The sequence below is a fragment of the Talaromyces stipitatus genome, genomic scaffold (genome assembly GCF_000003125.1).
Source record: "Talaromyces stipitatus ATCC 10500 scf_1105507295511 genomic scaffold, whole genome shotgun sequence".
Classification (NCBI taxonomy): Eukaryota; Fungi; Ascomycota; class Eurotiomycetes; order Eurotiales; family Trichocomaceae; genus Talaromyces; species Talaromyces stipitatus.
The window spans coordinates 1,089,835-1,115,683 of NW_002990119.1; the positions used below are offsets into that span (position 1 = coordinate 1,089,835).

Consider the following 25,849-nt stretch of genomic DNA (forward strand, 5'->3'; position numbering starts at 1 on the left):
TATTAATAGTGCGCTAATATAATTTATCTTGTTCGTTTCTCGTCTTCCGGACTTCCATCGATCTATCGAGATCTCACGAACTGTGGGTTCTACTCAGCCCCGGTCAAAGCACCACACATCTCCCTTCAAAACAAACAATTGATATGTTCGATATGGTTGATAATGCTGTGATAGTCGATTCGTTGTATCATTTGTACTATCTTTAAAGAATAAATGTCTTCTGAGAGACCAATATGCATACATTCACCACGTTGGCCGACAGACATTGACACGTCCGCCGCAAAATGGTACTTGTCGTCTGTCTGGTATATGTCCAATCTGCAGGCACATACGACAGCACTGCCTTCAGTCTATTAGCTACCACAAACAAGCATGATGGTTGAAGCCGGGCAGCGATGCAAGGGATGGGTCTAGCAGTTCTGCCCGCGCCTCCTCATTTGCTCCAATGCATCCCTTCCTTCACTGAGACGCTTACATTGGTCTTTGTGCCGTCATTTATGCTCTCTGACTATTAGCAGTATTACTAACCGACATACTTGAACTCCCAATTTGAAACTTTTGACTCTGTAACTGCCACTGTATGACGGTTGGCCCCGCTTGACTCTTCCCTACGGCCAATGACCGGCTCGATGCTTCGTCGAACTTTCTGCGAAATATGCAAGGAAATTATGATTCAATCACTCTGGAGATACTGTTCTTCTGCTCGTTGTCCAGAGAGCATGGCATCCCACCTGCAACCAATGGTTCCAAGCCCGGCCTTTTTTCCACAGGGACGGGACAGTCAAGGGGGAGGCGTCCCTGGCAAAGTATAAGGGCATTTGATATCCCTCTTTCTTCCCCTTCGTGAAGGAATTTGAGTTACATTTTTGCCCCAGGCTGGATTATTCACCCGAAGTCACTCTTTTTGCTTGCGAACTACTGACTCGCTTACTGTCATTTCTTCTTATTGTTGTTGTGTCACCTGTCTCGATTCTGAACATGTCCTCTGTGGAGGTCGAGCTGCCCATCATGGGTAATTCATTGCTCGCTCATCCTCACAGTTATGGCCATGGAAACATAAACTTCAGTCAGACTTACATCCCTGACGGTGTTTCTCCCCTCTCTCCTTCATCAGTGTATTCACAACCACCATCTCGGCCCAGGCGTTCTCACGGGTCGTTGTCATTCCTTTCTTCCGGAATGAGTCGGCCTGAATCTAACGAACAATTATATGTGCCGTCTCGACGAGGCCTAGAAAAGGTCTCTGTTACTGTGTCGCCGTTCCGGTCCGTTCGACAGATGAAAGAGCCCTTCCAACTCAAGCTTCCTCGTTCACCGTCCTTTGAAAACAATCTGATGTCCAGTTCGCTCCCGAATCGAGAAGTCAAGGAAAAAAAATCACAACCACGAGGTCTTCAGTCACCTATTGGTCTCCGCCCTTTGCGCACCTGTCGATCAGACCAGAACCTGGTTGCGGGTGCTTTGGAGACATTCGGACTGCTACCTAGTCCTACTCTATCAGAATCTCGACTGACATCGGAACTCAATACCACACGAAGGGATTTTACTTTTCAGAAAGACAAGCCTCTTCCTGTCCCTAAACGCTCGTGCCATATGACAACCCAAAGATGTAAAGTCTGCCTAGTTGACAGCTGCCAAGTCACGGATTGCGAAGCGGCGCCGCCTGCGGATGCTGCGTCGGGAACTTTCTACCAGAGTGAAATACCAGAGGAGGCTCCGAAGCAGATGCTGGCACCTAGCTTTTCTTCCCAGGAAGTGCGAAACCCAACATCCACGCCGCAAATGCAACAGCTCACTGAGATTAAATCTCCGGCAACCTCCTCTGCTAAGAACCATAAACGGTCAAGAACGACAACTGTATCGAGTGCAGCCAGCTGGGTTCCAGAGAATTTGACATATTGCGAAGATTGGCTTCAGAGGGTTCCCCTTGAAACTCCGGAACGTCAAGATGGAAGAGGACGAGAAATCAACAGGCGCAAATTCCAGATAGTGCAACAAACCGATGATCCTTTTCCAATAAGCCGGCCGAGTCATCGGACTCGCAAACCTGCAGATTTGAGCATTGATACAGAGGCGGCTAATAATCCAGTGGTATGTTTTTCACTCTTAGAGCGACTTCTACACAAAGTTGTACTGACCTTGATCAAGATGCTCGCTGTAGCTAGCAAGACCAAGCCAAAGCTTGTTGATATATCTCGACCTTCCTCATCCGGGACAACATTTTCCGTTCCCATACATCCGCCACCATCGTGGAGACGACCATCCACACCAGAACAACGAAGCATGAATGAAATATCTGCTTTTAGTCCGGACACTCCTCAGGACATCCCGGACAGTGGCTACGTTACACAGCAATCCAACCGGTCGTCGGACGAGAGTCACGAGTTCCGAGACGATGACTATGTTGATACCGCGTTTGATATCGCGCCAACGACAGCATCGTCAGAGCCACATTGCGACATCTCCTTCGTGACTAGTATCTTCAGCGATCAAAAGCCTAAGCATCGATATTACATGTCGTCTTACAATAGACACAAACCTTCCACTGGCCATAAGAAAGATGAAACCCCACGAACACCACCAGCCGTGTCTCCGAAGACCGTCGATCAAGAAACCTTGGTGAAGTACTGGGACTACGAGTGGACATTGGATCAACTCGAAGATTCCGTCAAGGAGTTTCCCAAATATGCCCTGCGGCTCACATCGCCGGTCATTATCCTGATTCGACAGAATCACGAAAACACGATAGTTCGGCCATTCAAGAAGATTTTCGTCAATGCCCAGGATAATATGATCGACTATCTATGTGCAGCATTGATTGCAAGGAATTATCTCGTCTCCACGGCATCAACACACCATCGCCTGAACAACCCTCTCACACCCCCTTCTCAGTCCATTGCCAAATTTCACAATCATGGTAACAACACCAACAGCAATCTATCGAAACTGGACAGTGTACCTGAAAAGGCAAGGGCAACACTCGGTATCGCCTTGCCGATCAACCCGGGCAACAATAATAAATTGAATTTGAACATTCCGAACCAGTCGATGGGTGCTCGGAGCGCGGAGCTACAGAAGGGTCTTGATCGGATTGTTGATAAATTGCTCTTCACGATCTGTGGTCGACATGATGAGACGCTCAAGGCGTCGGTGACTGTGTTGATGCAGGTTCTGGAGTCGAAAGAATCAAAGGCTTGATTCATATCATTTCCAACAGTCATTCTGCTACCCTCCCCTTTTCGCTTTTTCTTTTCTTGATACCATCCACTGTCCCTTATTCATCTGGCCAACATACAATCCTTCTTACAATTCCCTTATCTCTCCTTGTAATGAACTTTATAATCACCCTTTTCTTCCTAGCACCATCCACTCTTTCTTTCTGCCTGAGCTTCAACCTACCATATTGCATACATCTAATGTCTATCTCTTGATTCCCTATTTGCTTTTTCGTCTCGTGTTAATTCAGATTGATATTCCCTCCTTCCGAACTCGTCCTTTCGGCTTGAATATATCTCAGAAAAGTACAGTGTCTACCATCTCCATTCCTTGAATTTTCTTTTTATTGTCTTCTGATTTGATTTCAGTTGCATTACTAGCGATCTTTTCTCTGACTTTTGGCTTCTGGTTCCTGAAGTCATTGTCTCCGTATGGTTATTGAATTTAGCAGCTGTTCGTGTTTTTGTTGTATCTATGTGATATCGCACTTCGGATAGTTGCTTAAAAGGTATTTATCATATTCGACCTTTATCCATTTGAGTGTAGCATGTAAAATATGTAACTTATGTATAGATGAATGAATTAATAATGCAATGGTAGTCATTGAAGGAGGATAACATCGGCAAACCCAGAAAGTCAACGACCGGTCCGCGGCGAACCTTGCGCTAGACCAAGATAGGCTTAGACTGTCTATCGGTATTTCTAATGGTTCTCCATTCTCGAAATTCCCGACATCAACAACACAATCGCCATCATTACAACACACGCCGGTCGTTTTGTTGTTGCTGCCGCTATTGGCTTAATTTCGAGTATAATTGCAAAGCCATGGCAGCCTCATCGACCCGACTACGATGTCTATACGCATCATCAGCACCAGCATGGAAAAAATCACCATCTCAATCGATAATCTCCCTCTCTCGCCACTATGCTACAACCAGCTCTACAACACCATCTCTGAATCCTGATGAATCCTCTTCGTCTTCATCATCAACAATCCCGAAACGACGCAAAACAACCACATTTAGAGACAAACTGAACGCCGGCCCATCATTCGCCGACTTTGTCACCGGCGGCAATGGCAATAACGCTAGCCTCGACCCCGAAGAAGCCTACGCCCTCGAAAAAGTCATGATCCCCGGTCCAGCAGGTCGTAAGAAGGAACATACCCGTCTCCCCTCATGGCTCAAGACTCCCATCCCGGACTCGACGAATTACAAACGCATTAAGAAGGATCTCCGCGGGTTGGATCTACATACCGTCTGCGAAGAAGCCCGTTGTCCGAATATATCTGATTGCTGGGGTGGAAGCGACAAATCTGCTGCGACGGCAACGATTATGTTGATGGGTGATACCTGTACGAGGGGGTGTAGGTTTTGTAGTGTCAAGACTCTACGGACGCCGGGACCGTTGGATCCGCATGAACCAGAGAATACGGCTGAGGCGTTGTCGCGTTGGGGGTTGGGGTATGTTGTGCTTACGAGCGTGGATAGGGATGATCTCCCCGATGGAGGGGCACATCATTTCGCTGAGACTGTGATTAAGATCAAACAGAAAGCTCCGGGCATTCTTGTTGAGTGTCTCACGGGTGATTTCGCGGGTGATTTGGATATGGTTTCGCTAGTTGCCAAGTCCGGGTTGGATGTTTATGCGCACAATGTTGAGACTGTGGAAGCTTTGACGCCGCATGTTCGAGATCGTCGGGCGACATTCAAGCAGTCTCTTCGCGTACTCGAGGCTGCGAAACGCGCAAAGCCATCTCTTATCACAAAGACGTCTATGATGTTGGGCTTCGGTGAAACAGAGGATCAATTATGGGACGCGCTACGTCAACTGCGCGCCTCGAATGTGGACGTGGTCACCTTTGGGCAGTACATGCGTCCGACAAAGAGACACATGGCCGTACACGAATACGTGACCCCGGATAAATTCGAATTGTGGAGACAGCGGGCCCTCGAAATGGGATTTTTGTATGTTGCGTCGGGCCCCTTGGTGAGGAGTAGTTACAAGGCTGGTGAAGCTTTTATTGAGAATGTGTTGAAGAAGAGGAGGGGTGTTGGGAATACGCCTGGTGCTGAGGTTGCGTCGGCCAAGGATGTGCCGGTTGATGTTTTGGGTAAATAATGGTTATAGATTGGCATTGTTAGGATATAGGACATCATTAGGGAGTTTGTATTTTTATTGTAATGCGCATGGAATTGACTACTCGTGAGCTCTTTTTGGTTATAATGTGGGTATTTATGGGTATCGTAGCCCAGTACTAACTAATCGAATTAATCATAGATACATGCATCGCTTCATCTCATCCCGTGTCATAGCAGGTATATCCATGGATTTCCACACTTATCCGCCCCCAAATAAACAGTCGACAAAGAACACATTCAGAAAAAGCAAGCAACCAGAAATCCCTCAACATCCCTTCTATGTACTCGCTTACGAGTAAATAGCCTTCAACTCCTTAATATCCTCATCCCCCAATCCCAACAAATACAAAATATCCGTCAACGTCTCCCCATTCAATCGTGCGGGAGCTTCGAGTTGCACTTTACTCTTTGCGCGCCATGCAACACCCAACTCTGCTTCGTGCAGCATCGGGAGATCATTTGCTCCATCACCGATGGCAATGGTCTGTGTGAGGGGGATGTTGTTATCAGCTGCGATTTTGCGGAGAAGAAAGCGTTTTTGGTTGGCGTCGATGATGGGTTTGCCTTCGACTAGTTTGCCGGTTAGGGTTTGGGTTGTTTCATCGACGGCGAGCTATTATTATTAGCGATGGAGCTTGTATTGATATTTAGCAAGGGAACGTACATGGTTGGCAAATGCATAGTCTATGCCGAGTTCTTTGGCAAGCCAATTGGCCAAGGGTTGGAAACCGCCGCTGAGAACTGCAATTTTGTATCCCAACGCTTTTAGCGCTTTGCATAGCTCGCGAGCACCCGGAGAAATGGTGACGATGTTTTGGAGCTTGTCAAATACGTCAGCGGGGACACCTTTCAAAAGGCTGACACGGGCTTTTAGTGATGAGGTGAAATCAAGTTCGCCATTCATAGCTCTCTCGGTGATAGCCTAAAAATAGCCCGTCAGTATTCAGTATCCCTCTTCTTAGGTAGAATAACATACCGAAACTTCCTTCTCTACACCGACGAACCTAGCAATCTCATCAATGGTCTCTTCCTGAATCAGGGTGCTGTCCATGTCGAAAATGGCCAAGCGCTTGTACCGCCTGAAAACACTTTCCTTCTGCAGCACGACTTCGACATTCCATTCCCGCTCAAATCGCCAAATACTTTCGTGCTTACGCAAATCATCAAACGACAGATACTCAGGATTGGGTAGTGGTGAAACAGTCACTTCCACCACCCGAGGCTGATCTTCCTGGTCCAAACAACGATGCGACGTGTTCATGCGCTGATATGGAGTGTGCAGACCCTCCAAGATTTGCAAGAAGTGGGTAAGACATAATTGTGACACAAACGGGCCGTAGAGATGATCTAAGGGCTCTGGCTCTGGCGCCGGAGGCTCGCGGGGTAGCTTCTCAATATCAACTGTTGGAGCAGACCCAATGGGGACCGACGGAGACGGGAGTACACCGCCTTCGGCGCTGAAGGTATTGGCATGAGGATGAGCAGTCGCCGTTTTGTAGTAGATAGTCGCCACAAGCTTGGTAGTCCCTGCCGGGAGCGGATTTGGCGATCTGGGAAAAATACTATGGACGATGCCGCTCTCGGTCACCTTTTCAGGATCTGGGCTGATAGGGTTCGTATTGTAGAAGAGAGAGTTTTTGTTGGTTTCGCCTGCCGTCAGAAGGACATCGGTTATGTTTTGGGTGATTGGCGGTGTGGGCTTGTACTGTTGGTGGTCTTGGATGAAGGAACCACCCGACATTGAGCTGTGTCGTAGTGAGGGTCTCTCAGACCGCATGGCGAGCTTGGTGGTTTCGGTCATAATGCAACGAAGCACTCAATTGCTGACCGAAGAATCGGACGCCGTGGACAAATTATTAGTCCTGTCAAATGAATGCCCGGTTACCCCGTGAACTTGCACCGAGCCCTAGGTTCTTTTTTTTTGTTTTCCTTCTTCTTCTTCTTCTTTTTGTATTTGCAGACTGTGCAGAGATATGACAAAAGGAAGAAATGAACAGGTGTGCGACAGAGTCACAGAAATCAAAAAGATCAGAGGATCATCTTTCCAACGCCGAATCCCAGAGAGGCTTAGGGCGGACCACGTGATGGTGGGACTGGGTTTAGTTCCTGGACTTTTTACTTATCGCAACCAATCAGAGCGCATCATGTGCCAAATGAGCAGGATTGTCAGTTTGGTTCCCCTCAGTTTTCCTGGATAAGAACGACTGTGGCTGTGACCATTGGCTGGGGATATATTCGCAGACTGCTTTTGTTACGCGGATTATGTACTTAGACCTTGATCAGAGAGCCGATTATGTACTATAGTATTCATGAACATCATGGATTGGATTGACGTCTGGTTCCTAAGCTCCTTTGCCTTTTTTGCCGCGGGGTTTTCTGTCACTGTATGACATCATCTACTTAGGAGAACAGTCTGCTGTGACTTCTCCCCTACTTCACCATAGCCCTGACACAAGTGATTTGTAGTGAATAGAAGACGAGTCATTGCTAGAACTAAGCTCAAATGCCAGGCTGATCTCAATAAGCGTAAAGACTAAGCAGTCTGACTCCAGCTTCCAAGGAATATTATGTACGGTGGGGATGTTTGCACTGTTTGACAGATTGCCGCACATGATCCGCTTGCCCTAAAATCACGTGACACAAATAGGGCTGAAGACGCATTTGTCATCTGCTACGGCCCTTACGGGTAGCTCTAGGTACCAGCTGTGCAACTATTGCGTGATTTCTCTCAGGGTCCGATTTGCCGAAAAGAGAAAAACTGAAGATGGCGTGCTCAAGATTTCCCCTTTGGGATGGCCCACCAGGGCGCCAGGCAGTGGAAGATGGCTATGATGCTGTGCTTAATAATTTCTTTCTTGCCATGGCTTGTCATCACTAGTCGTTCATTGTCGATTCCATTCCTCTTCTCTTTGCTTCGTCATTGTTGTCTCTGAGCCATATAAACAGACATAATCACAACCAGTGTCGGCTTGAGACCAGTTCATCCAATATCACATCTTCAAAGCATCACCACAATGCCTGCTAAAATCCCTTCACACTACCCCTTGGACCAAGAGGTCAACGAGACCGAATCTGGCTATGCAAGTGCCTCCTCTAGTGAAGCCAGCCTGCCAGAGGTCGTCTTCACCAAGGCCCACCTTCAATTTTTGAACCGGCAGTTGCAATTCCTTGAGCCTCAAGGTATGTTTGCTTTTTCGCTTTGCGGGGTATCATTGTGATTTGGGGCCACTGACTCGTTCTCAGATGTCTTGAGATGGTGCATTACCACTCTTCCCAACCTTTACCAGACCACTGCCTTCGGTCTTACTGGATTAGCCATCACCGACATGCTCTCAAAGCTCAATGTGCCCCGTCCACAAGTAGTCGACCTCATCTTCTTGGATACTCTTCATCATTTCAAAGAGACTCTTGCTCTTGTTGACCGTGTCCGCCAACGCTACCCCAACCTCAATGTTCACGTCTATAAGCCATTGGGCGCAGAGACGGAAGAAGAATTCGCCCAAAAGTACGGTGAACGCCTCTGGGAGGCCAACGATGAGCGGTACGACTGGCTCGCCAAGGTGGAGCCTGCTCAACGTGCATACCGCGAACTCAAGGTCGATGCAGTCTTGACCGGTCGCCGACGAAGCCAGGGAGGCAAACGCGGCGACTTGGATGTCCTCGAGATTGACGAAGCCGGCCTTATCAAAGTGAACCCTCTCGCCAACTGGAGCTTTGACCAGGTCCGTCAATATATCAAGGACAACAACGTTCCGTACAACGAACTCCTTGACAAAGGCTACAAAAGCGTGGGCGATTACCACTCCACCAAACCCGTCAAGGAAGGCGAAGACGAGCGTTCCGGTCGCTGGCAAGGTCAAGCCAAGACTGAGTGTGGTATTCACAATCCACGATCCAAGTATGCCCAATTCTTGGCAGAAATGGAGCGCAAGCGACAAGAAGAGGCTCTCGCTCAAGCCCTGGAGAACGTTCAAGTGACCGCGGCTGATGCTTGAAACGGGGCTTCCCTTACCACATAATGTAATCCTGACATGACTTTAAAAAGCACTGGCGTTAGAGCATATGATGCGGCGTTATTGGGTTTATTTTGAGCGATACCTGGCATGATCTGATTATAGATCTCTTTTCTTGTTTTAATGTACATAGTTGATCGACTGCCACCATGATGAATGTCAAAAACAAAGTTTATCTTCCAAGACTTCGATTAGTAATAGTATGCGGCCCAACGTATGATGTCAGGTGACGATCGCCTTCAGCCTAGCCCTAGCCCTAACCCTACTTTATACGTCTCAACTTTCAAGTTGTTGATTTAGTAAGAATATTTTGAGTTGTGATTAAGTTAGTTATAGCATGTTTAGTTAGGTGAGATTATTGATACAAATATTTTCCGACTCCTAATAGCAGAGCCTGGTGCCTTCTACACTTCCATAATTCACTTACCTGTCTTTCCTTTCCGTCCTCTTCTCATAATCTTCGATACTCTGCTTCACCATCAATCTCCAATCATACCCATAAAGCTTGGAAATTCTTTCCTGTGTATCTCTAACAAAATCCTCCTTATTACGAATCTCTGGAACTCCCCATTTCACCAATTGGCCCTGTCGACGACTACTAGCAACAAGCCACTGCGATCTTTCTCGACGAATGGAGTCGAATGTCTCAAATGCACGAGACAGAGCAATCTTCTTACTCGTAGCAGCAGGATCTGCTGAAAGTTTCTGCTTTGCCCTTTCCAAGACCGTTCTTAGAACAAGCGCATCCTCAATACCCATCCCAGCACCCATTCCATGATGCGGTGTCGATCCATGCGCCGCATCACCTGCAACCGCAACACAGCCATACGCATAACTCTCCAACGGATAATCCAACGTATCAAAAATCCCCCATCTATTCTGCTCGTCGGGTAATTCTTCAAACAGACGACGAATCCTTGGATTGAAATCGGCAAAGGCATGCATGATTTCGGCTTTACTTGCTTGAACTGTGTGTTTGTGGTAGTCTGGCCATCCGTCTTTATTGTTGTCTTGCACGAATGCAGCTACGTTGAGATATTTGTTGTTGGAGAGGGGAAATGTAACGATGCTGGCTCCGTGGCCGATCCAGAGAGTTAGAACGGAGGAATAAGAGCCCAGGATTGAGGATGCTTTGGACATCGAGATGAGGCTGCGGTAGGCACTTTCTTTGGCGTAATGCGGTTTGCTGGCGGGATTTTCGTCTCCGAGGAGGAGATTTCGGACGCGAGATTTTATACCATCACAGCCGATGACTTGCAGAAACAGGATCGATGAGTATCTCACACCATGAGTTTAAGAGGAGGGAAACATACCAGCATCCGCCTCCACCTTCGTACCATCTGTAAAACTCATCACAACCTTGGCATTCTCCGACCCCTGCTCAAACCCATCCAACCTCTTTCCAAGCCTCAAACATCCCTCCGGCAAGAGCTTCACCAACTCATTACACAGCTCCGCCCGATGACACAAATAAAACCCCTCCCCCATCGGCAACCTCATATCAAACAATTTCCCTTCTCCTCTCAACCCAAAATCTTCTGTCGTACTAGAAGCATCAACCCACTGCAGCGTATCAGGACCTAGAACTGCAATACGAGGCAGCATTTCAGGAATCCGTGGATCAAGCTCTCTCATGCATTCTTGTATTCCGAATGAGATTCCGATTCCGGCGCCGATTTCTTTGATTTCGTGTGCTTGTTCGTAGATTGTGACTGAGATGTTGCGGTTGAGGAGGCCTAGGGCGAGGTTTAGGCCGATTATGCCGCCGCCGATGATGGATATGTGGAATGGAGGGTCCATGTTGTCCTTAGTCTTGGTTGGGTCTGTAGTTGTTGTAGTCATTTTTCGGTTTTTGTTGGCGAGGCTACGTTCTTCTCTCCTTCTCTGTTCCTGGCTGCAAGGGGCCTTTTGGTAGCTAGTATTGATGTTGAAATCTACGAGGAGAAATGACGCACAGAACATATAATTACTGCAAGTCGAGATCACCGGCAATTCAGGCTCCGGTCACCTGTCGGTCACATAAGTTACCGTATACCTGCATGATCTATTGGTGGCAAACAGGGATGCTGCATATGAGACGTCTCAACCACTCCCCCGCTTGAGACTTATAACTGGAAACCGCCACGAAGGATATCTCTCAGAATACTCTTGTTCTTTGATGTGAGACCCTGAGGACTGCCCTGCGGGCTGCGTTACACGAAATCAAACCATGTCGTCTGTGCCGATGATCCCTTTGTGTGTATGTGTCACGCATTTTTGCTGCCCGGATTTTGGCTGATTAGTGCTGTTGTAGATGTGGGCGGATATAACTTTTAATGTTCATATGCTCCAGGGCGACAGAAGTCAAATAGATGTCACGGATTCGCGGCTAAATACAAGTGATATCGACATCACAGAACTTACTCAAGACGGTGATATAGTATAGCCATAAAGTATCAGGAAGCGAGGGCGAATTCAATTTACAACCAGAAGCCACATAACCAACACTGCATAGAATTGTTTTCTTCGTTATATTTGTTCTATCCAAGATTGGCCAGTATTTTCGGAATAAGAGTCTCATCAAACTCCCACAGAGTTGTCTGGAAGTTACATGAAAACGCCCCTCCAGTCCACCAAGTCGACCTCTGCCCCTGTAGTGCGTTGAGATCTTGAAATAAACCAGCCTGAACATCCTCCACGGACACACGAGCATGCATTGGCCCATGATTCGAAAACGAAACCCACTCGATCTGCTGGCCATTGTATGGTTCGGCCAGTCTACCGGCTTTGAGCAGTGTCTCAAAGTTCTTTTGCATCAATGTCTTGGCGCTGGCCTCGTCGAGTGTATCATCTCCGGCGATAATGACACGAAAAAGATTATCGCCACCTATGTAGCTAACCTCATTTGTGAAGGGGAAGTTGGGTAGGATGAGGTACTTGTCCGGAGCAGCACCGGCGGCCATGTTAGTGTACGACATGCCGGGGGCGAATGCTGAATTGTTGACAATGCCGGAGTACTCTTTGGTATATGTGAATTTTGAGAGCACAGTCCGCTCGTTGTCATCCAGGTCAAATGGAGCCAGATTCTGATCAGTTGGCTCGATAGCAATAAGGAGTTGGCGGGCAGTAATCAGGGTAGCGTGACCGGTGGCGTGGTTCTGGACAGTTAGGAGAACTCCCCATTTGGTGCGTAAACTCCGAATGACGGTGCTATTGTACAGAACGTCATCACCGAGATCTTTCTGGATCGCGTTGTATAGCGCTTGGTTGCCTCCACTGGAAGGATGATAGGAGTTAAGCTGACCGGTCATAGCCTGTGCCATGTACGTACCGAATGCCTGCAGCTCAAACATGGTCGTTGCCTGGGTCATATTCCCAAGCCCCAATCCTGTCGTCTCATAAATCAGAGGAATAGCATCCTCGAGGCCGTATTTGGTAATGAAGTCACCGAATGGGATCAGAAAGTCCTCGGGAATATCAGCCGGTTGAGGAAAATTCCAGTACCCTGGTTGTAAGTAGTCCGTCCAAGGCTTCACCACATCAAGAAATTTCTGAAGAGCGGTTACCTGATCGGGAAATGATGGTAGAGTGAGGTTGACGACTGCACCGGTATTGAAATCGATGTGCTCAGTGGTGACGTTTGTTTGGCTTAAAGGAGCTGTTTCGATACCAAAGCGTTCGAAGAACCCCGTTGCATTACCAAGATCCAAGAAAGACTGTACACCGTAGTCATACGGGGTACCTGTCGCAGGGTCAATGTACGTGTTGACCATACCGCCCTGTAAGGCAAACCATTTGTGTCAGTTCAAATCTATCCGGAGATACATGAAATCTCGGTTGATATATAACTTACCAGTCTATCCTGCATCTCCACGATTGCAATGCTCTTGTTAAAGTCATCCCGGAGACGGACGCCGGCGTAGGCACCAGAAGCACCGCCGCCAATGATAACAACATCTTTGGTGAGAAAGTTGGGCAGCTCGAGTGCTATGGCTCCTCCTGTCGCAGCGGCTATCATGAGCCATAGACTTGCCGTTCTTAGCGATAACATTGTAGCTAGTAATGAAACAACGCTAGATATAGGAGAACTCAAATCACACAAGGACAGCTCAGTTTGAGGGTGGCTACCTAGATGCTCAACACATGTTCTTTTGATTTGATACGGTCCCAAGATTCATGTTGGCATGAACAGGATAACCTGGAAACGAAACACAAATTGGGAGGTTAGCCATCAGCGCCGGATGAATGCTTAATTAATGAGCCAATTCATCATACGGCAACTGTGAATTGTGAAAAGTCAATGCGGGGTACAAGGAAATACCAATACGAGAGCAGTTTAGCTGTGTGCTTAGCATCTTCATATTAAGAGAGTAATATTTCTCTTTAGCCGATTAGCGTGCATGATTCCGTCATGTATGTTCAAGCCCGACGTCCTCGATATAGGGTTAGACTCGGTCCTCTACTGTGGCTGCCACTGGCTGGCTGATCTGACTGTGGCCTTCCTGCAGGCATGTTCCCGGTACGAAGTACAAAGCTACTACCTAACGGATGGTGAACGCGGCATATGCATGTATTAGAGGTTGTTAAAATACGTACTAAGAATACAGCTCAGCATGGGTGTTCTCACATGCTTCTAGGGTTTGTCTATTAGATACAAATGTTTCCCCCGAATATGAACAGACGTCTTAGTAAATCAAAATGACCCAAACTTCCTGCAATCTCCATACCATGCGAAACATACAACTATCCCCTAGTAGTGTGCCCGATCCGAGGCGACTGGGTAGGTAGTATGCAGTGCGTAGATAGAATCACCTGTTAGGATCATTTTGTCAGAAAGTCTGAAATTTCAATTTGGATTCCTTTCAAATCTCCATAACTCACAATATTTTCTAGTCATTCTTTGCATTTCCACCATTTTCCTTGTGAATGTGATATCGAGGCGCGTCGATTTTCGTCTCAGATTCGCAATGACCATCTCGCTGATCGAAGAATCTGGAAGCAAGCCCTAAAAGAAAGGAATGCGGGATGCTCGCTGAGTTTCCATAGTCATGGAGCCAATATCTATGCCCACGGTGTACATACATATCCAGAAGTAGTTTGCGGATTGGGGAAGACTCATTTGTATTGCTGTATGCATACTCAATTGGACTTCCGACAGGGAACCATATTCGTCCATCACGTGCTTTCGATTGGCTTTTCTCGACAATAGCATCAATTACTGCATTCTGAAATCTGCTGTCCAGTAGTTTATCACCCAGTGTGTAAGCCTTCACGAGTTCGAGGTATTCGGCATTTCCGCAGAGGCCCGGTTCGTCGCAAAGCACAGGAAGTGTACCATAATAGAGCCAGTGAACATACAACTGGAATATCTTTGGCTCATTATCTGGCAACTTTATGGTGCGTTCCAAAGATTCCTTCCACTTACGCGACATAGCCTTGTCGAAAAAGGGCGAAGAGGCACGTATCAGTCTCTCATGGATACTGAAGATTTCGTTCTGGTCTCCTCCCACCACTACGTCTAATATTTTCCCCGAAAGCCTTCAACATAGTTTAGTACCTATCTGCAGTGTTCGGTGAAAACGTCAAAAATCATGTAAGACTTACTTATCTCTCTCGATTTGCGAGACCCGGACTGGTTTGGTTGACATCACGGCTTACAATGACATTTGATCGCGATGCTAGACCGATTGTTTGAGGCGGAGGAGGACCGGTAGAACGGTGGAAGGCCGTAATGAGTGAGTTCCAAGGTTCTGTGGGAGATACACCTATATTTATACATGTACCTGGGGACATAACAACAATAAAATGACAACACCGGTATCCCAATGGGGTACCGATGTGTAACCATGATACACCTACTCCCGGTTGATAAGCCTCAAAGAAAAATAATACGGAGACTCCCGGTTTTTCTGAACTTCGTGTGAGTGTCAAGTACTATGGAAGTGTCCGTATCAGCACCCCTCCCCCTCTTCCAAACCACTCATACAAAGAATCTTAAGCAGCGGATCAAATAGTCATAATTAATGTTCTATTTACCTCCAGGCTGAATGTATAATAACAAAAGCTCAATCTTATTTGATATAGCACGATATTTCTCATAACTAAACCGCTGCATGTCTATTGCCGTAGATAAACCCAGTAAACCCAGTAAGTTTATACCATTGCAGCCTTAGCCAAGGCTAAACTGATACTGACTATAGCTGACAATGATTTCCAGCAAGATATCATGGATAGTTCATGTAGAAATGATGCTAGAGTGTCAATATAGAAAAAAGTGTGCACTCAATGAGAGCCCCTTTTACTCTAGGTTCTTCTGGTGGCTTCGAGAAAGAGATAACAATGAAGCGACTGCGAGATCTTTTAAATACCCCATCTCACACCAGAAGCGGTATCTAGATACCAGAACTTCGACATACTGAATCGGATCTCCAGATACTTCGCCTTGAGCCGCCATACCTCCTCCGCCAGTTGCTCCTTGAACCGTTCCTCTGCTTTTTGTTTCTCCTGAGCATCGGGTATAATCATGTCTAAATTTTCTTGTATTCTACGGAAGGGTTTATATAGCGAGTCTTGCACATTCTTACAGAAACTCTCGAATTTATCTTCCATGTCAGAAGTTAAGTGGTCTGAAATGCTTTCAAAAAGTGTGCCGTCTTTGATCTTGCGTTGGATCATAGTACATTGTTGACGAGCTCAGCTTTTGAACCTTACGCTTATCGCATATCCACAATGGACTCAGAATTGGAGACCATAATAGCTTACGTGTGCCATATATCTAACGGAGCTTTCGCGTCTTATAGAGATTGATATACATAACGAAGTCCAGCTTGCGAAGCTGCTTCGCTCAAATACTGAATTTCACACGGTAAGCTTGCAACGAGTCTTAGCTTTATACTCGAAGACACTAGTGCCTGCTTCGAGGCATCGTGGGTATACTTGAGTGTGTCGATTGGCCGAGATGACCTTGGTCCGAAATTGGCTTCCAACCATTACTATTCTGTCTCAGACTCTTCAACTTTCCCCAATAACTATAGAACAAATTATTTATATGAAGCTTATTCTTAACTATTTTCCATCTTTCAGTGGACTTCCACGACGGAAACTTTACTCAACAGCAGCAAAATTGAGCTCGTCCTGCCGGGCCTGCGTGAGGATCGCCTGAGTATCCATGACCAAATTGATAGGGTTTCCTTCGAAGCCTGAAGGCATATTGCTTGCTCTTATCCAATCCATTTGCGCGTCTGCAGCCCCTGAAGTCCAGAATCCGTAACCAACCTATATCACAACAACCATACAGTTAACTTGGCCAGCTCTAGAAACTAGAACCAGTGTTCTATAGAAAGCAGGAGATCATACCTGAGAATTTCCATATCTCCAACCTGTATCCCCTGCCGCAAGTTCGGCGGCACCAGCTGATCCCAATCTTGCCATGGTATTTATTTGCGCATTAGCTTTTAGCCTGGCCTGTGTTAATCTATGAGCATCAGCGAGCTTTTCCTTCTGTAGCTGTACTTCAATGATGGGATTCCATGAGTGTTTCTTTCTGCGGAGTTCTTCACGCATGTTCCACCACCGAGCAAATGAGACCAGGTCACCGGTCTCGGCACATTGGCGTACCACCCCTCTAGCACGGTTTGTGTATGTACTGCAGTAGATCAAGCCATCGGATCCGGTATTGATGCATGCGAATTTTGTCATATCCTGACTGAAGAGGTTGGCGTGAGGTTTACCGTTCACTGAACGCATGTAACATTCTTCGCAGATGATGATTGTGCAGTCATTCTGGTTGCCGTAGGCTTGATTGACGCGGCCGTACCAACGCCTATTGCTTCCTCGAGAGAATCCTCGTATATTACCACCACACGGCGGAGCGTTGGTAGCAAGCATTCGGCCAGCTGAGGTCAAAGGGCTCCAGTCTCCAGCTTCGTAGCCGGGTCGTAAAGCATCAAAGAGAATTCTTCCACGCCACGCAACACTATCTTCGAAATTATCCGGGCTATTTGTTGCTGTTGTCTCAGAAGTATCTGACCCCATCATAGAACAAATATGCACATGCCCCTGAGGTAGTTGTCGTGATACCGGAGAGAACATATGCGCAGCACCAAGCATATGGGCCTTTGTCCAGTAACAGAATGGACATATTTCAACTGTCGGTGAGCTATTCAGCTGGTGCCATTGAACCACATCGCCTTTCATTCTTCGAGCTTGAAAAACTTCTACCTCATCCATACCCCTTTTCCCAGCACAGTGCTCTGCTTTGCTTCCCATCTTTACCGCATCCCGCCATATCTGCTCATTCCGCTGACTCACGGCGTATGACATGGCCATCTGAGAATAGTCATGTGCCAAATCGCAAGTCACTTTTCCGAGTTGATCAGAAGCTAGCCTGGCAGCAACGAATGCCGTTGTCTCCAACGGTGTATCGCTCAAGAAACCAGAGAAACATGATAAGCAAATATTACCGGCCTTTCCATTCGCGCCGGTCATTACAACATTAGGCAGCTTAGGCGAGAACTCGACTATTGGTTTATTCGGTCCGGGACATGGAGGTATAGAGTTTCTAGCATTTGCCTCATCTGCAAATTCCGAGAACTTCGGGCGTGGTTTGCCGAGTTGAACTATTGTGAGGCGCTTGAAATATGGTTTAGCCATGTCGCATGTCCATTGCTGGATCCCACCAAGGGTCCCATCAGCGACTTTTTCGAATTCGTGTTCAAAGGGTGTATGCTTAAAGTAAAGCTCAAAACACGACTCGCACGACATGAAGTCCTTTATCTTCTTCCTTCGAACTTGATAGTAGGGCTTTCCGCGTATAGAAATAGCTGAGCCGTCGCAAGGTGTGAGTGTCTCACATAGTCTTGAAAAATCTATGAGAGGCATGACTGTCCTCGCGGGGATACATTGCTGGAAGAAAATTGACTTGGCGGCTGGAATGACGAAGTCACATGCAAAGACCTCTTCGGGTTTATTGTTGTTATGGTAGGGCTGGAACTCGTACACAAGGTCGCGATTTGGTTGGATGTGTGTCTGATAGCAACTATGACAAATAGAAAAGACTGGCGCTGCCTTGAGGCTGAAGAATTGATGGTATCTCGTCAATAAGGGCTGCAGGCCGATGCATTCAGGCCAGCTAGTTGGTGCATTATGTCCTTGATATATAGTTTGTTGAGTACCAGTCCTCAAATGAGGGGTGCTGAGCTGATGATTCGGCTGCGGTGTCGTCTGATACTGGGTTCCCTGTGGACGTTGGGTATTACGTCTGTCATCGACTTCTGCGATCGCATCCGCAACAGCAGAAACAAACTTCCTGAACATATTTATGAGGCTACATAAGCATTGAACGCCTTGAGCCAAAAAGCTTGATAGTATAATACCTGCTCTTGTTGGAAGATTTCCCGCTCGGATACTGGGAAATTGGCCCATTTAAAGATGACTCTATTTTACTCGGAGTATGTGTCAGCCCAAACTCTGCCCTACAATTCAGATACAAAGGAACACTGAGCTGCACACTCCCAGAGTCCCATTTCATATAGTAGATCCAATCTTTATGCATATAAGAATGCGAGTACAGATCGTATTGGGCTTGCTACTATAGCAAACGCGCGGAAATCATAAGGCAGCCTTTATCTTCAACTAATGATATTACAAATTCTGTGGACATGAGACATATGTTTTCGGAGACAAGAAGCGAAGACCAAAAGCCATTTCACTAACTTCCCAGATATGTACTCAGCTGGAGAATTTTCAGCCTGGACTCCGATTAAGACGGCACTCCGATTAGTAGGCAAATATACTTTGCTTCATAAATTTAATGAACACGGAATAGTTAGACAAAGATGCTAGGTAACAAACAAACTGATATGAATCGAGAAGCAGAAACCTAAAACTGACTACTCGCTTCTACCTACATATGTAGGTAGCAAAGAAATGGACGGTTACGCATTTGGGACTAATAGGTGGTGAGTCGCGAGCAGTATTTTCAAGCTCCTATGGCTATTCTCATAATTAATGTAGTTTTCAAGAAACATAAGGAGCATTCAGGAATCTCCCAACTCGTACAGCCATTCGTGTCTATGTCAACGTCAGCAGTCTGACCCCCAGTAACATGTGGGAGTTTGAAGCCACTAATCTTGGCTTTCGCTTTGGTACTTGCCAATCAGACTAGTAAATACGGCTTCCTTCTTGTTCCAATGTTGCATTTCCATGACACCTTAGATCCTCCTTCGCGTTGAATGCATGAAGGCGTACAAAGTTAGGGCTAGGGCTAGTTAGTTAAGTTAGGGCTTCCCTTCTATTACCTAATCAGGAGATATTCCAGGGACCCCACAGTATCAGCCAATCAGAATGAGGATCGACAGTCAAAATCACGCAAGCCGTCAAGACGATGTCGTGATTGCTTTCATGACTAAAACTGGAAACAGCTAAACCACAATTAGAAGGCGGGGATTGACGATTAAAACTGATCTGGCTTAGCGTCTGATCCCATCCATAAAAATTTCACAATGTATTTCAAATGTAGTCGATGTACTGTCATTGTAAACAATACAACGCAGTCAGTTGTAACAATTACACCGATTAATTACATAGAGATAGAAAAAATACTATAGACGATGGAATTTTGCTGGGCATATCTAGCAGATTTCTCTATTTGAGCGGGCATGCGCTTATGCGGTTGTCATCATAGGGTAATTTCCTGTAATACCTGTCCCCAGATTAAGCAGGTCAATGCGTATTCAGCCAATGATATGTAAGTATTTTACACGGTTACTTGATTCTCTTATCGATAACAGAGGGGAATATCCGTAATTTCAGGGTAACCGTACGGGTGTGATACAGTGACCATCTTCCCCAATCCCAGCTCCAAATCTTTCTTCTTCAGTTCCTCTTCTCCCTCTCCGTCTACGCTCTTCGTTGTTCTCTTCTTATTCAGATCCTCCTTTAATACCATAAAAATGGCAAACCCTCCCCACGGTGGTGTCCTCAAGGACTTGATTGCCCGCGATGCTCCCCGCCATGCTGAGCTCGAGGCCGAAGCTGCCACATTGCCCGCTATTGTCCTCACAGAACGCCAATTATGTGATCTGGAATTAATCATGAACGGTGGTTTCAGCCCTCTTGAAGGTTAGTTTCTGCCACATCGCGCTGACGAAGATTCGATTTTCTGAAATTGCTTTCTTATAGGTTTCATGAACGAGAAGGATTACGATGGGTACACAGCATCTATATATCTCTAACGAAATAAGGACTTTGTCTGACTGATATCAGAGTTGTTGCAGAGTCTCGTCTTGCCGACGGCAACCTCTTTTCCATGCCCATTACGCTCGATGCCTCCGATGAAACTGTCAAAGAGCTTGGATTGAAGCCTGGATCGCGCATCACATTGCGAGACTTTCGGGACGACCGTAACTTGGCTATTTTGACCATTGATGATATCTACCGTCCTGATAAGTAATTTTCCCTTATAAGAAACGACCTGCGTTAGGTGATGATCGTTAACATTTCCTAGGACGAAAGAAGCCAAGCTCGTTTTCGGCGGAGATGAAGAACACCCTGCAGTCATATATCTCAACACCAAGGTCCAAGAATTCTACATCGGAGGAAAAGTGGAAGCTGTAAACAAACTTAACCATTACGACTATGTCGCTCTCCGATGTGAGTTACTACAGACTCGGTATACATGGCTGTAGACTGACCATACAGATACCCCCGCTGAATTGCGCACTCACTTTGACAAGCTCGGCTGGACCCGAGTTGTCGCTTTCCAGACAAGGTATGCATCAAAACCAAGAAATCAATTGCCTTGTTTATTGACTGTTATCAGAAACCCCATGCACCGAGCTCACCGTGAATTGACCGTCCGCGCTGCCCGTGCCCGTCAAGCAAATGTCCTCATCCACCCCGTCGTCGGTCTCACCAAGCCTGGTGACATTGACCACTTCACCCGTGTCCGAGTTTACCAAGCTCTTCTTCCTCGTTACCCCAATGGTATGGCTGTCCTCGGTCTTTTGCCTCTGGCTATGCGTATGGGTGGTCCTCGTGAGGCTATCTGGCACGCCATTATCCGCAAGAACCACGGTGCAACTCATTTCATTGTTGGACGTGACCACGCCGGTCCCGGAAAGAACTCCAAGGGTGTTGAGTTCTATGGTCCTTACGACGCTCAGCATGCGGTTGAGAAATACAGGGCTGAATTGGGTATTGAGGTGGTTGAGTTCCAGCAGGTTACCTACCTTCCCGATACCGACGAGTACAAGCCTGTGAATGAGGTGCCCGAAGGCGTAAAGACTCTTGATATTTCTGGTACTGAGCTGCGAAGACGCCTCCGCTCAGGTGCCCATATCCCAGAGTGGTTCTCTTACCCTGAGGTTATCAAGGTGCTTCGCGAGTCCAACCCACCTCGGAATGCTCAAGGCTTCACCATCTTCCTCACTGGATACCAGAACTCGGGCAAGGACGCGATTGCCCGTGCTCTTCAAGTGACTCTCAATCAGCAAGGTGGACGCTCCGTTTCGCTCTTGTTGGGAGAGACAGTCCGTCACGAACTTTCATCAGAACTGGGTTTCAGCCGCGAAGACCGCGACAAGAATATTCAACGCATTGCCTTCGTTGCTGCCGAGCTCACCAAGGCTGGTGCCGCCGTTATCGCTGCACCCATTGCTCCTTACGAGTCATCCCGCAAGGCTGCTCGTGACACCATCTCAGCAGTGGGTACATTCATCCTTGTCCATGTAGCCACACCACTTGAATACTGTGAGAAGACCGATAAGCGAGGTATCTATGCCAAGGCTCGCCAGGGTGAAATCAAGGGCTTCACTGGTGTCGATGATCCCTATGAGGCTCCTACCAAGGCCGATCTCGTTGTTGACGTTGAGAAGCAGAGTGTCCGCAGTATTGTGCATGAGATTATCTTGATTCTTGAGAGTCAGGGCTTCCTTGACCGTTCGTAATTGGGCATATTAGTTGGACTAAAAAGAAATGAGATTATGCTTGGATAAGGTTATGAAATGTGCTTGGAATATGGAAGCTTAATGTGCATACAGGAGCTACATAGAGGCGTTTATATAGTCATTTTCTTTAAGATCAAGATCTCTGTAATGCGGAGCAGATTTCAAGGCTTGTTTGGCAGATCAGCCAACTACTACACCCACTATTTTGATAAACGCGGGGTCCGTTTGATAATGAGCAAGTCTCGGAGATATATCCGATATGCCGATAATCGCAATTCAACTAAGGACTCTCGTCATTCAAAAAAGACAGTATAACAATCTGTATATATTAAGTGCCACGTTCCCTTCTCACCCATCGAAATACCATCCCATCCATATAGACAGAACAATGAGCCAATCAATCCACCACATAGCCCAAACCGGCTTCTCAGACGCCTCATCCTACAACAAACACCGGCCAACGTACACGGCTCACGAAACAGATCTGATCCTCAAGCGCACCAGCCTCGCAGGTCGACAAAACCTAAAACTAGTTGACCTCGCAGCAGGCACGGGTCTATTTACCGAAGCTCTTGCAGCAAGACCGGAGGGATATGAAATCATTGCGGTTGAGCCGCATGATGAGATGAGACGGGAATTAGAAGGGAAGGAGTTGAAAGGTGTAAAAGTTGTGAAAGGGTTTGCGCAGGAATTACCGATTGAGAGTGGGAGTGTGGACGGGGTTTTTGCTACGCAGGTTTGTTTTTAATGTTCCTTGCATGAGGATTGTGATTGATGAGACTTGGGTTGGATAGGCGTTTCATTGGTATATCTGCCTCAGTCACACAAGCAATAGGTGGTGATGCTAAATAGCTGACTGGAATAGGTTTGCTACTCTGGACTCACTGAAGGAAATCAGACGCATACTCAAACCAGACGGTTATTTGGGTCTGATATGGCATGTCGATGACTGTTGGTACCACCTCCCATAAATAACTGCTGAACTCTAACACTTCCAATAAAGGGAACGCATACAAGTCTGACCCAGTAAGAAGCAACTGGGAAGAAATGATCAAATCACACATTTGGTCCCATGATGACAACGTCCCACGTTTCCGGCACGGAATCTGGCGAAACGTCTTTGACGAAGAAAGGCAGACGTACTTTGAGACTCCGATTCATGAAGAGCGTGAGGAGCATACGCAGTGGCGGTGTGTGGAAGCGATTTGGGATAGGTTGCAGACGTATAGTATATTTTCTACGGCTGAGGAGGGTGTGCTGAGGGTTTGTAACCTATCTTCCTCCTCCCGTTGTGTTCTGAGGGGTATGGCTAATGGGCGTGTAGGATTTCAAGGAGAAGTTTGATGGGACTCTCAGAGAAGTGCCGAAAAATGAGGCTGGAGAGGTGGTTGTTCATGGGAGAACGCAGTATGCATGGACGAAAGCACTGTGATTTTATAGAGGGTATGTCTTTATAGATGCTTGACCTTTTGGAGAGCACCTTACATATCTGCTCCAATACTTTGTATACATCCTGATATTGGTCTGGCGGCGTTCATAAACGTTGTATTTCATTATCTACCTATACAACCTCCTTAATTTCCTCCCTTACACGCCGGTGTATATTTGAGGATTTACAATTGAGACACCTCGGGCTGTCCCCTCGATTGACTCGAAGACAAAATAGGATAATCCACTAGCTAAACTGCAGCGTCCCCTTGAGTTCCGGAGTCTTATCACCAATGCGACTCATCTCAGCCCAATTGAAGTCCTTATCCCAATCATTACCGAACCCCACTGGTGAAACAGTCTCGGCCTCTGGCGGAGCGGAATCCGTCAGCGGCAAGCTAAGGTGCCGACTCAAGGGGGCTAACATTGACGGGAGAGTTTGCCCGATCTTCGCTAGTAAGAGTGGAAGAAACTTTGTATCTCCACCCGGTAGACCGTGGATCAGTGTACAGAGATGTTTGAGATAGTCCTGAGGACCGAGGTCGAATCCTGATGCGCGCAGTCTGGAGTGTGATAGACACGCCATTACGTCTGCGAATGTACAGGTTATTTCGAATATTTTCTCGACCTTGTGTTTGTCAGCTTGTGTGATGAGGATTTTCTGCGAATGGAGGAACGTACCAGACCTACACCGTGCGTCTCCATACTCTCCCGAGATAGCTTCCATGTCGCCAGGGACAGTTCTTGGGCGATCTGCAGCGGATAGCGGAAGTCCAGGCACGGGTGTGACGGAGTACTTGAGAGAAACCCAGCAGTTGTGGCAAGTTGCCAGATCATGGTCCGGAGCCATTGCTGCGACACGCGGAGATCTGCCAGAAGGATATCAGGGAGCTCAATATCGGTAGGGACTGCTTGCCGCAGGCGCTCCTCCAATTGAATAAGCAGCTCCCTTGAAAAGGAGGTTTCGGTGCCGTTCCAGTGACTGAGAAACGACTGGTTGAAGGGCCGATAAAGGTCCGCGAGACAGCGAAATCCGACACTGAATGCATCGGAGTGTGTGTCGTCCAGAACTGGACTATCCGGGGTAATCTCCAAGGTGATAGGGCGGTGTCTTCGAATAGCGTGCGCTCTTTGAATTACGCTTAGAAATCGGTAGGTTCAAGATATTGCATAGATCTCACCTTTCCGAAATTAAGAGGAGCCAAAAAAGGCTACCAGGGTCCTCGTCTACTTCTGTACCAGGTTGATCCAGAATCCCCGCTGTGTAGAGAGTGGTGGCCTCTCGTAGAAAATAATAAGCCTGCCGTTGGTTGCCCATTCCAATCTGACAGCCGTAAAGCAGGAAAGAGATCGTGATACCAAGGCGACTAGGCGCAGTAAATGGATCAAGGTGCCGGCGAGCGGTCATGGCTTCCTCTAGTAAGGATCGTCCAAGTGCCGATGATGGATTTGTCGGGTTATGCCAGGACGCGTACCCCGTTTGCGTGAATACAAACGCGCAAAAGGCACAGACAAGACAGTATGAATGTAAGCTTTCAACCATGCGATCAACATGCGTTTGAAATAAGGCAGGAAGAAGAATGGGTACTGTGCCGAGCATGCGCGCGAAGAAGTACTCCGCACAGCTCTGAATAACTGTTGGGGTCAGGAGTCCCGGGCTTCTAATAAAGCAACCACCTAACCCATATTCCCGGGGCGACGGTGTCGATAGAGCTTCAGTTTGCGCTGGGGACTTGCGCAGCTCTTGAAGGACAGTCGCCGTTGCCCCTTGGCGACCTTTCTTGCGTGGAACGGATGTCGTACGACATACGAGACCGGCACTTTGGCATCTCGTACAAGGTTGCTGAGTGTCGCACTTGACTTTGCGACGACGACATGCATCGCAGGCCGTTGTGACAATGTTCTGACGGGGCATCCAGGTTGTTGAGGCTTAAGACATGAGTGATGGATAGGATGAAGAAATGACATGAATCATTGCTCGGAGATGCCAAGACCTCGGCTATTAAACTCCGAGAATATGGGACCATCCGCCTTAATTGTGGTTGCTAAGCCAGAAATCTATCCTTTGGGAATCATTAACATACTCTGATATGCAAGTGACGCAAATGGCTGATCCTATGCTGTT

General features: G+C 47.1%; 12 protein-coding genes across 12 annotated transcripts, besides 1 other annotated feature; 5 read left to right on the top strand and 7 right to left on the bottom strand.

Annotated features, from left to right (window-relative positions):
* Positions 1-978: 978 nt before the first annotated feature.
* Positions 979-3,517, top strand: TSTA_101100 (uncharacterized protein; the record flags this gene model as incomplete). The annotated part of the gene is made up of 2 exons (XM_002486063.1): positions 979-2,091; positions 2,149-3,517. 2 exons carry the CDS (start codon positions 979-981, stop codon positions 3,196-3,198), a joined length of 2,163 nt encoding a protein of 720 aa, XP_002486108.1. The 3' UTR covers positions 3,199-3,517.
* Positions 3,518-3,958: 441 nt separating this feature from the next.
* Positions 3,959-5,337, top strand: TSTA_101110 (lipoic acid synthetase precursor; the record flags this gene model as incomplete). Its single annotated transcript, XM_002486064.1, has 2 exons — positions 3,959-4,679; positions 4,707-5,337. Exons 1-2 carry the CDS (start codon positions 4,042-4,044, stop codon positions 5,335-5,337), a joined length of 1,269 nt encoding a protein of 422 aa, XP_002486109.1. The 5' UTR covers positions 3,959-4,041.
* Positions 5,338-5,646: 309 nt separating this feature from the next.
* Positions 5,647-7,360, bottom strand: TSTA_101120 (phosphoserine phosphatase; the record flags this gene model as incomplete). Its single annotated transcript, XM_002486065.1, has 3 exons — positions 6,334-7,360; positions 6,022-6,279; positions 5,647-5,970 (listed from the first exon to the last, which is right to left on the bottom strand). Exons 1-3 carry the CDS (start codon positions 7,156-7,158, stop codon positions 5,647-5,649), a joined length of 1,407 nt encoding a protein of 468 aa, XP_002486110.1. The 5' UTR covers positions 7,159-7,360.
* Positions 7,269-7,307: a sequence feature (CT-rich).
* A 756-nt stretch (positions 7,361-8,116) lies between the features above and the next one.
* On the top strand, positions 8,117-9,543 carry TSTA_101130 (3'-phosphoadenosine-5'-phosphosulfate reductase Met16, putative). The gene is made up of 2 exons (XM_002486066.1): positions 8,117-8,537; positions 8,601-9,543. Exons 1-2 carry the CDS (start codon positions 8,372-8,374, stop codon positions 9,350-9,352), a joined length of 918 nt encoding a protein of 305 aa, XP_002486111.1. The 5' UTR covers positions 8,117-8,371; the 3' UTR covers positions 9,353-9,543.
* A 144-nt stretch (positions 9,544-9,687) lies between these two features.
* Positions 9,688-11,262, bottom strand: TSTA_101140 (zeaxanthin epoxidase, putative). The gene is made up of 2 exons (XM_002486067.1): positions 10,684-11,262; positions 9,688-10,623 (listed from the first exon to the last, which is right to left on the bottom strand). Exons 1-2 carry the CDS (start codon positions 11,210-11,212, stop codon positions 9,794-9,796), a joined length of 1,359 nt encoding a protein of 452 aa, XP_002486112.1. The 5' UTR covers positions 11,213-11,262; the 3' UTR covers positions 9,688-9,793.
* Positions 11,263-11,889: 627 nt separating this feature from the next.
* TSTA_101150 (uncharacterized protein) lies at positions 11,890-13,580 on the bottom strand (the record flags this gene model as incomplete). Its single annotated transcript, XM_002486068.1, has 2 exons — positions 13,203-13,580; positions 11,890-13,128 (listed from the first exon to the last, which is right to left on the bottom strand). The coding sequence occupies exons 1-2, from the start codon at positions 13,398-13,400 to the stop codon at positions 11,890-11,892; spliced, it is 1,437 nt and encodes a 478-aa protein (XP_002486113.1). The 5' UTR covers positions 13,401-13,580.
* A 658-nt stretch (positions 13,581-14,238) lies between these two features.
* TSTA_101160 (uncharacterized protein) lies at positions 14,239-14,997 on the bottom strand (the record flags this gene model as incomplete). The annotated part of the gene is made up of 2 exons (XM_002486069.1): positions 14,239-14,887; positions 14,954-14,997. 2 exons carry the CDS (start codon positions 14,995-14,997, stop codon positions 14,239-14,241), a joined length of 693 nt encoding a protein of 230 aa, XP_002486114.1.
* A 712-nt stretch (positions 14,998-15,709) lies between these two features.
* Positions 15,710-16,024, bottom strand: TSTA_101170 (uncharacterized protein; the record flags this gene model as incomplete). Its single annotated transcript, XM_002486070.1, has 2 exons — positions 15,710-15,876; positions 15,898-16,024. The coding sequence occupies 2 exons, from the start codon at positions 16,022-16,024 to the stop codon at positions 15,710-15,712; spliced, it is 294 nt and encodes a 97-aa protein (XP_002486115.1).
* Positions 16,025-16,453: 429 nt separating this feature from the next.
* Positions 16,454-18,001, bottom strand: TSTA_101180 (uncharacterized protein; the record flags this gene model as incomplete). The annotated part of the gene is made up of 2 exons (XM_002486071.1): positions 16,454-16,624; positions 16,706-18,001. 2 exons carry the CDS (start codon positions 17,999-18,001, stop codon positions 16,454-16,456), a joined length of 1,467 nt encoding a protein of 488 aa, XP_002486116.1.
* Positions 18,002-20,262: 2,261 nt separating this feature from the next.
* TSTA_101190 (ATP sulfurylase) lies at positions 20,263-22,488 on the top strand. Its single transcript, XM_002486072.1, has 6 exons — positions 20,263-20,470; positions 20,531-20,558; positions 20,615-20,797; positions 20,856-21,001; positions 21,050-21,119; positions 21,171-22,488. The coding sequence occupies exons 1-6, from the start codon at positions 20,302-20,304 to the stop codon at positions 22,294-22,296; spliced, it is 1,722 nt and encodes a 573-aa protein (XP_002486117.1). The 5' UTR covers positions 20,263-20,301; the 3' UTR covers positions 22,297-22,488.
* A 173-nt stretch (positions 22,489-22,661) lies between these two features.
* Positions 22,662-24,224, top strand: TSTA_101200 (2-heptaprenyl-1,4-naphthoquinone methyltransferase, putative). The gene is made up of 5 exons (XM_002486073.1): positions 22,662-23,032; positions 23,091-23,101; positions 23,162-23,247; positions 23,300-23,559; positions 23,621-24,224. The coding sequence occupies exons 1-5, from the start codon at positions 22,685-22,687 to the stop codon at positions 23,726-23,728; spliced, it is 813 nt and encodes a 270-aa protein (XP_002486118.1). The 5' UTR covers positions 22,662-22,684; the 3' UTR covers positions 23,729-24,224.
* Positions 23,972-25,639, bottom strand: TSTA_101210 (C6 finger domain protein, putative; the record flags this gene model as incomplete). The annotated part of the gene is made up of 3 exons (XM_002486074.1): positions 23,972-24,315; positions 24,411-24,853; positions 24,906-25,639. The coding sequence occupies 3 exons, from the start codon at positions 25,637-25,639 to the stop codon at positions 23,972-23,974; spliced, it is 1,521 nt and encodes a 506-aa protein (XP_002486119.1).
* Between the last annotated feature and the right edge of the window lie 210 nt (positions 25,640-25,849).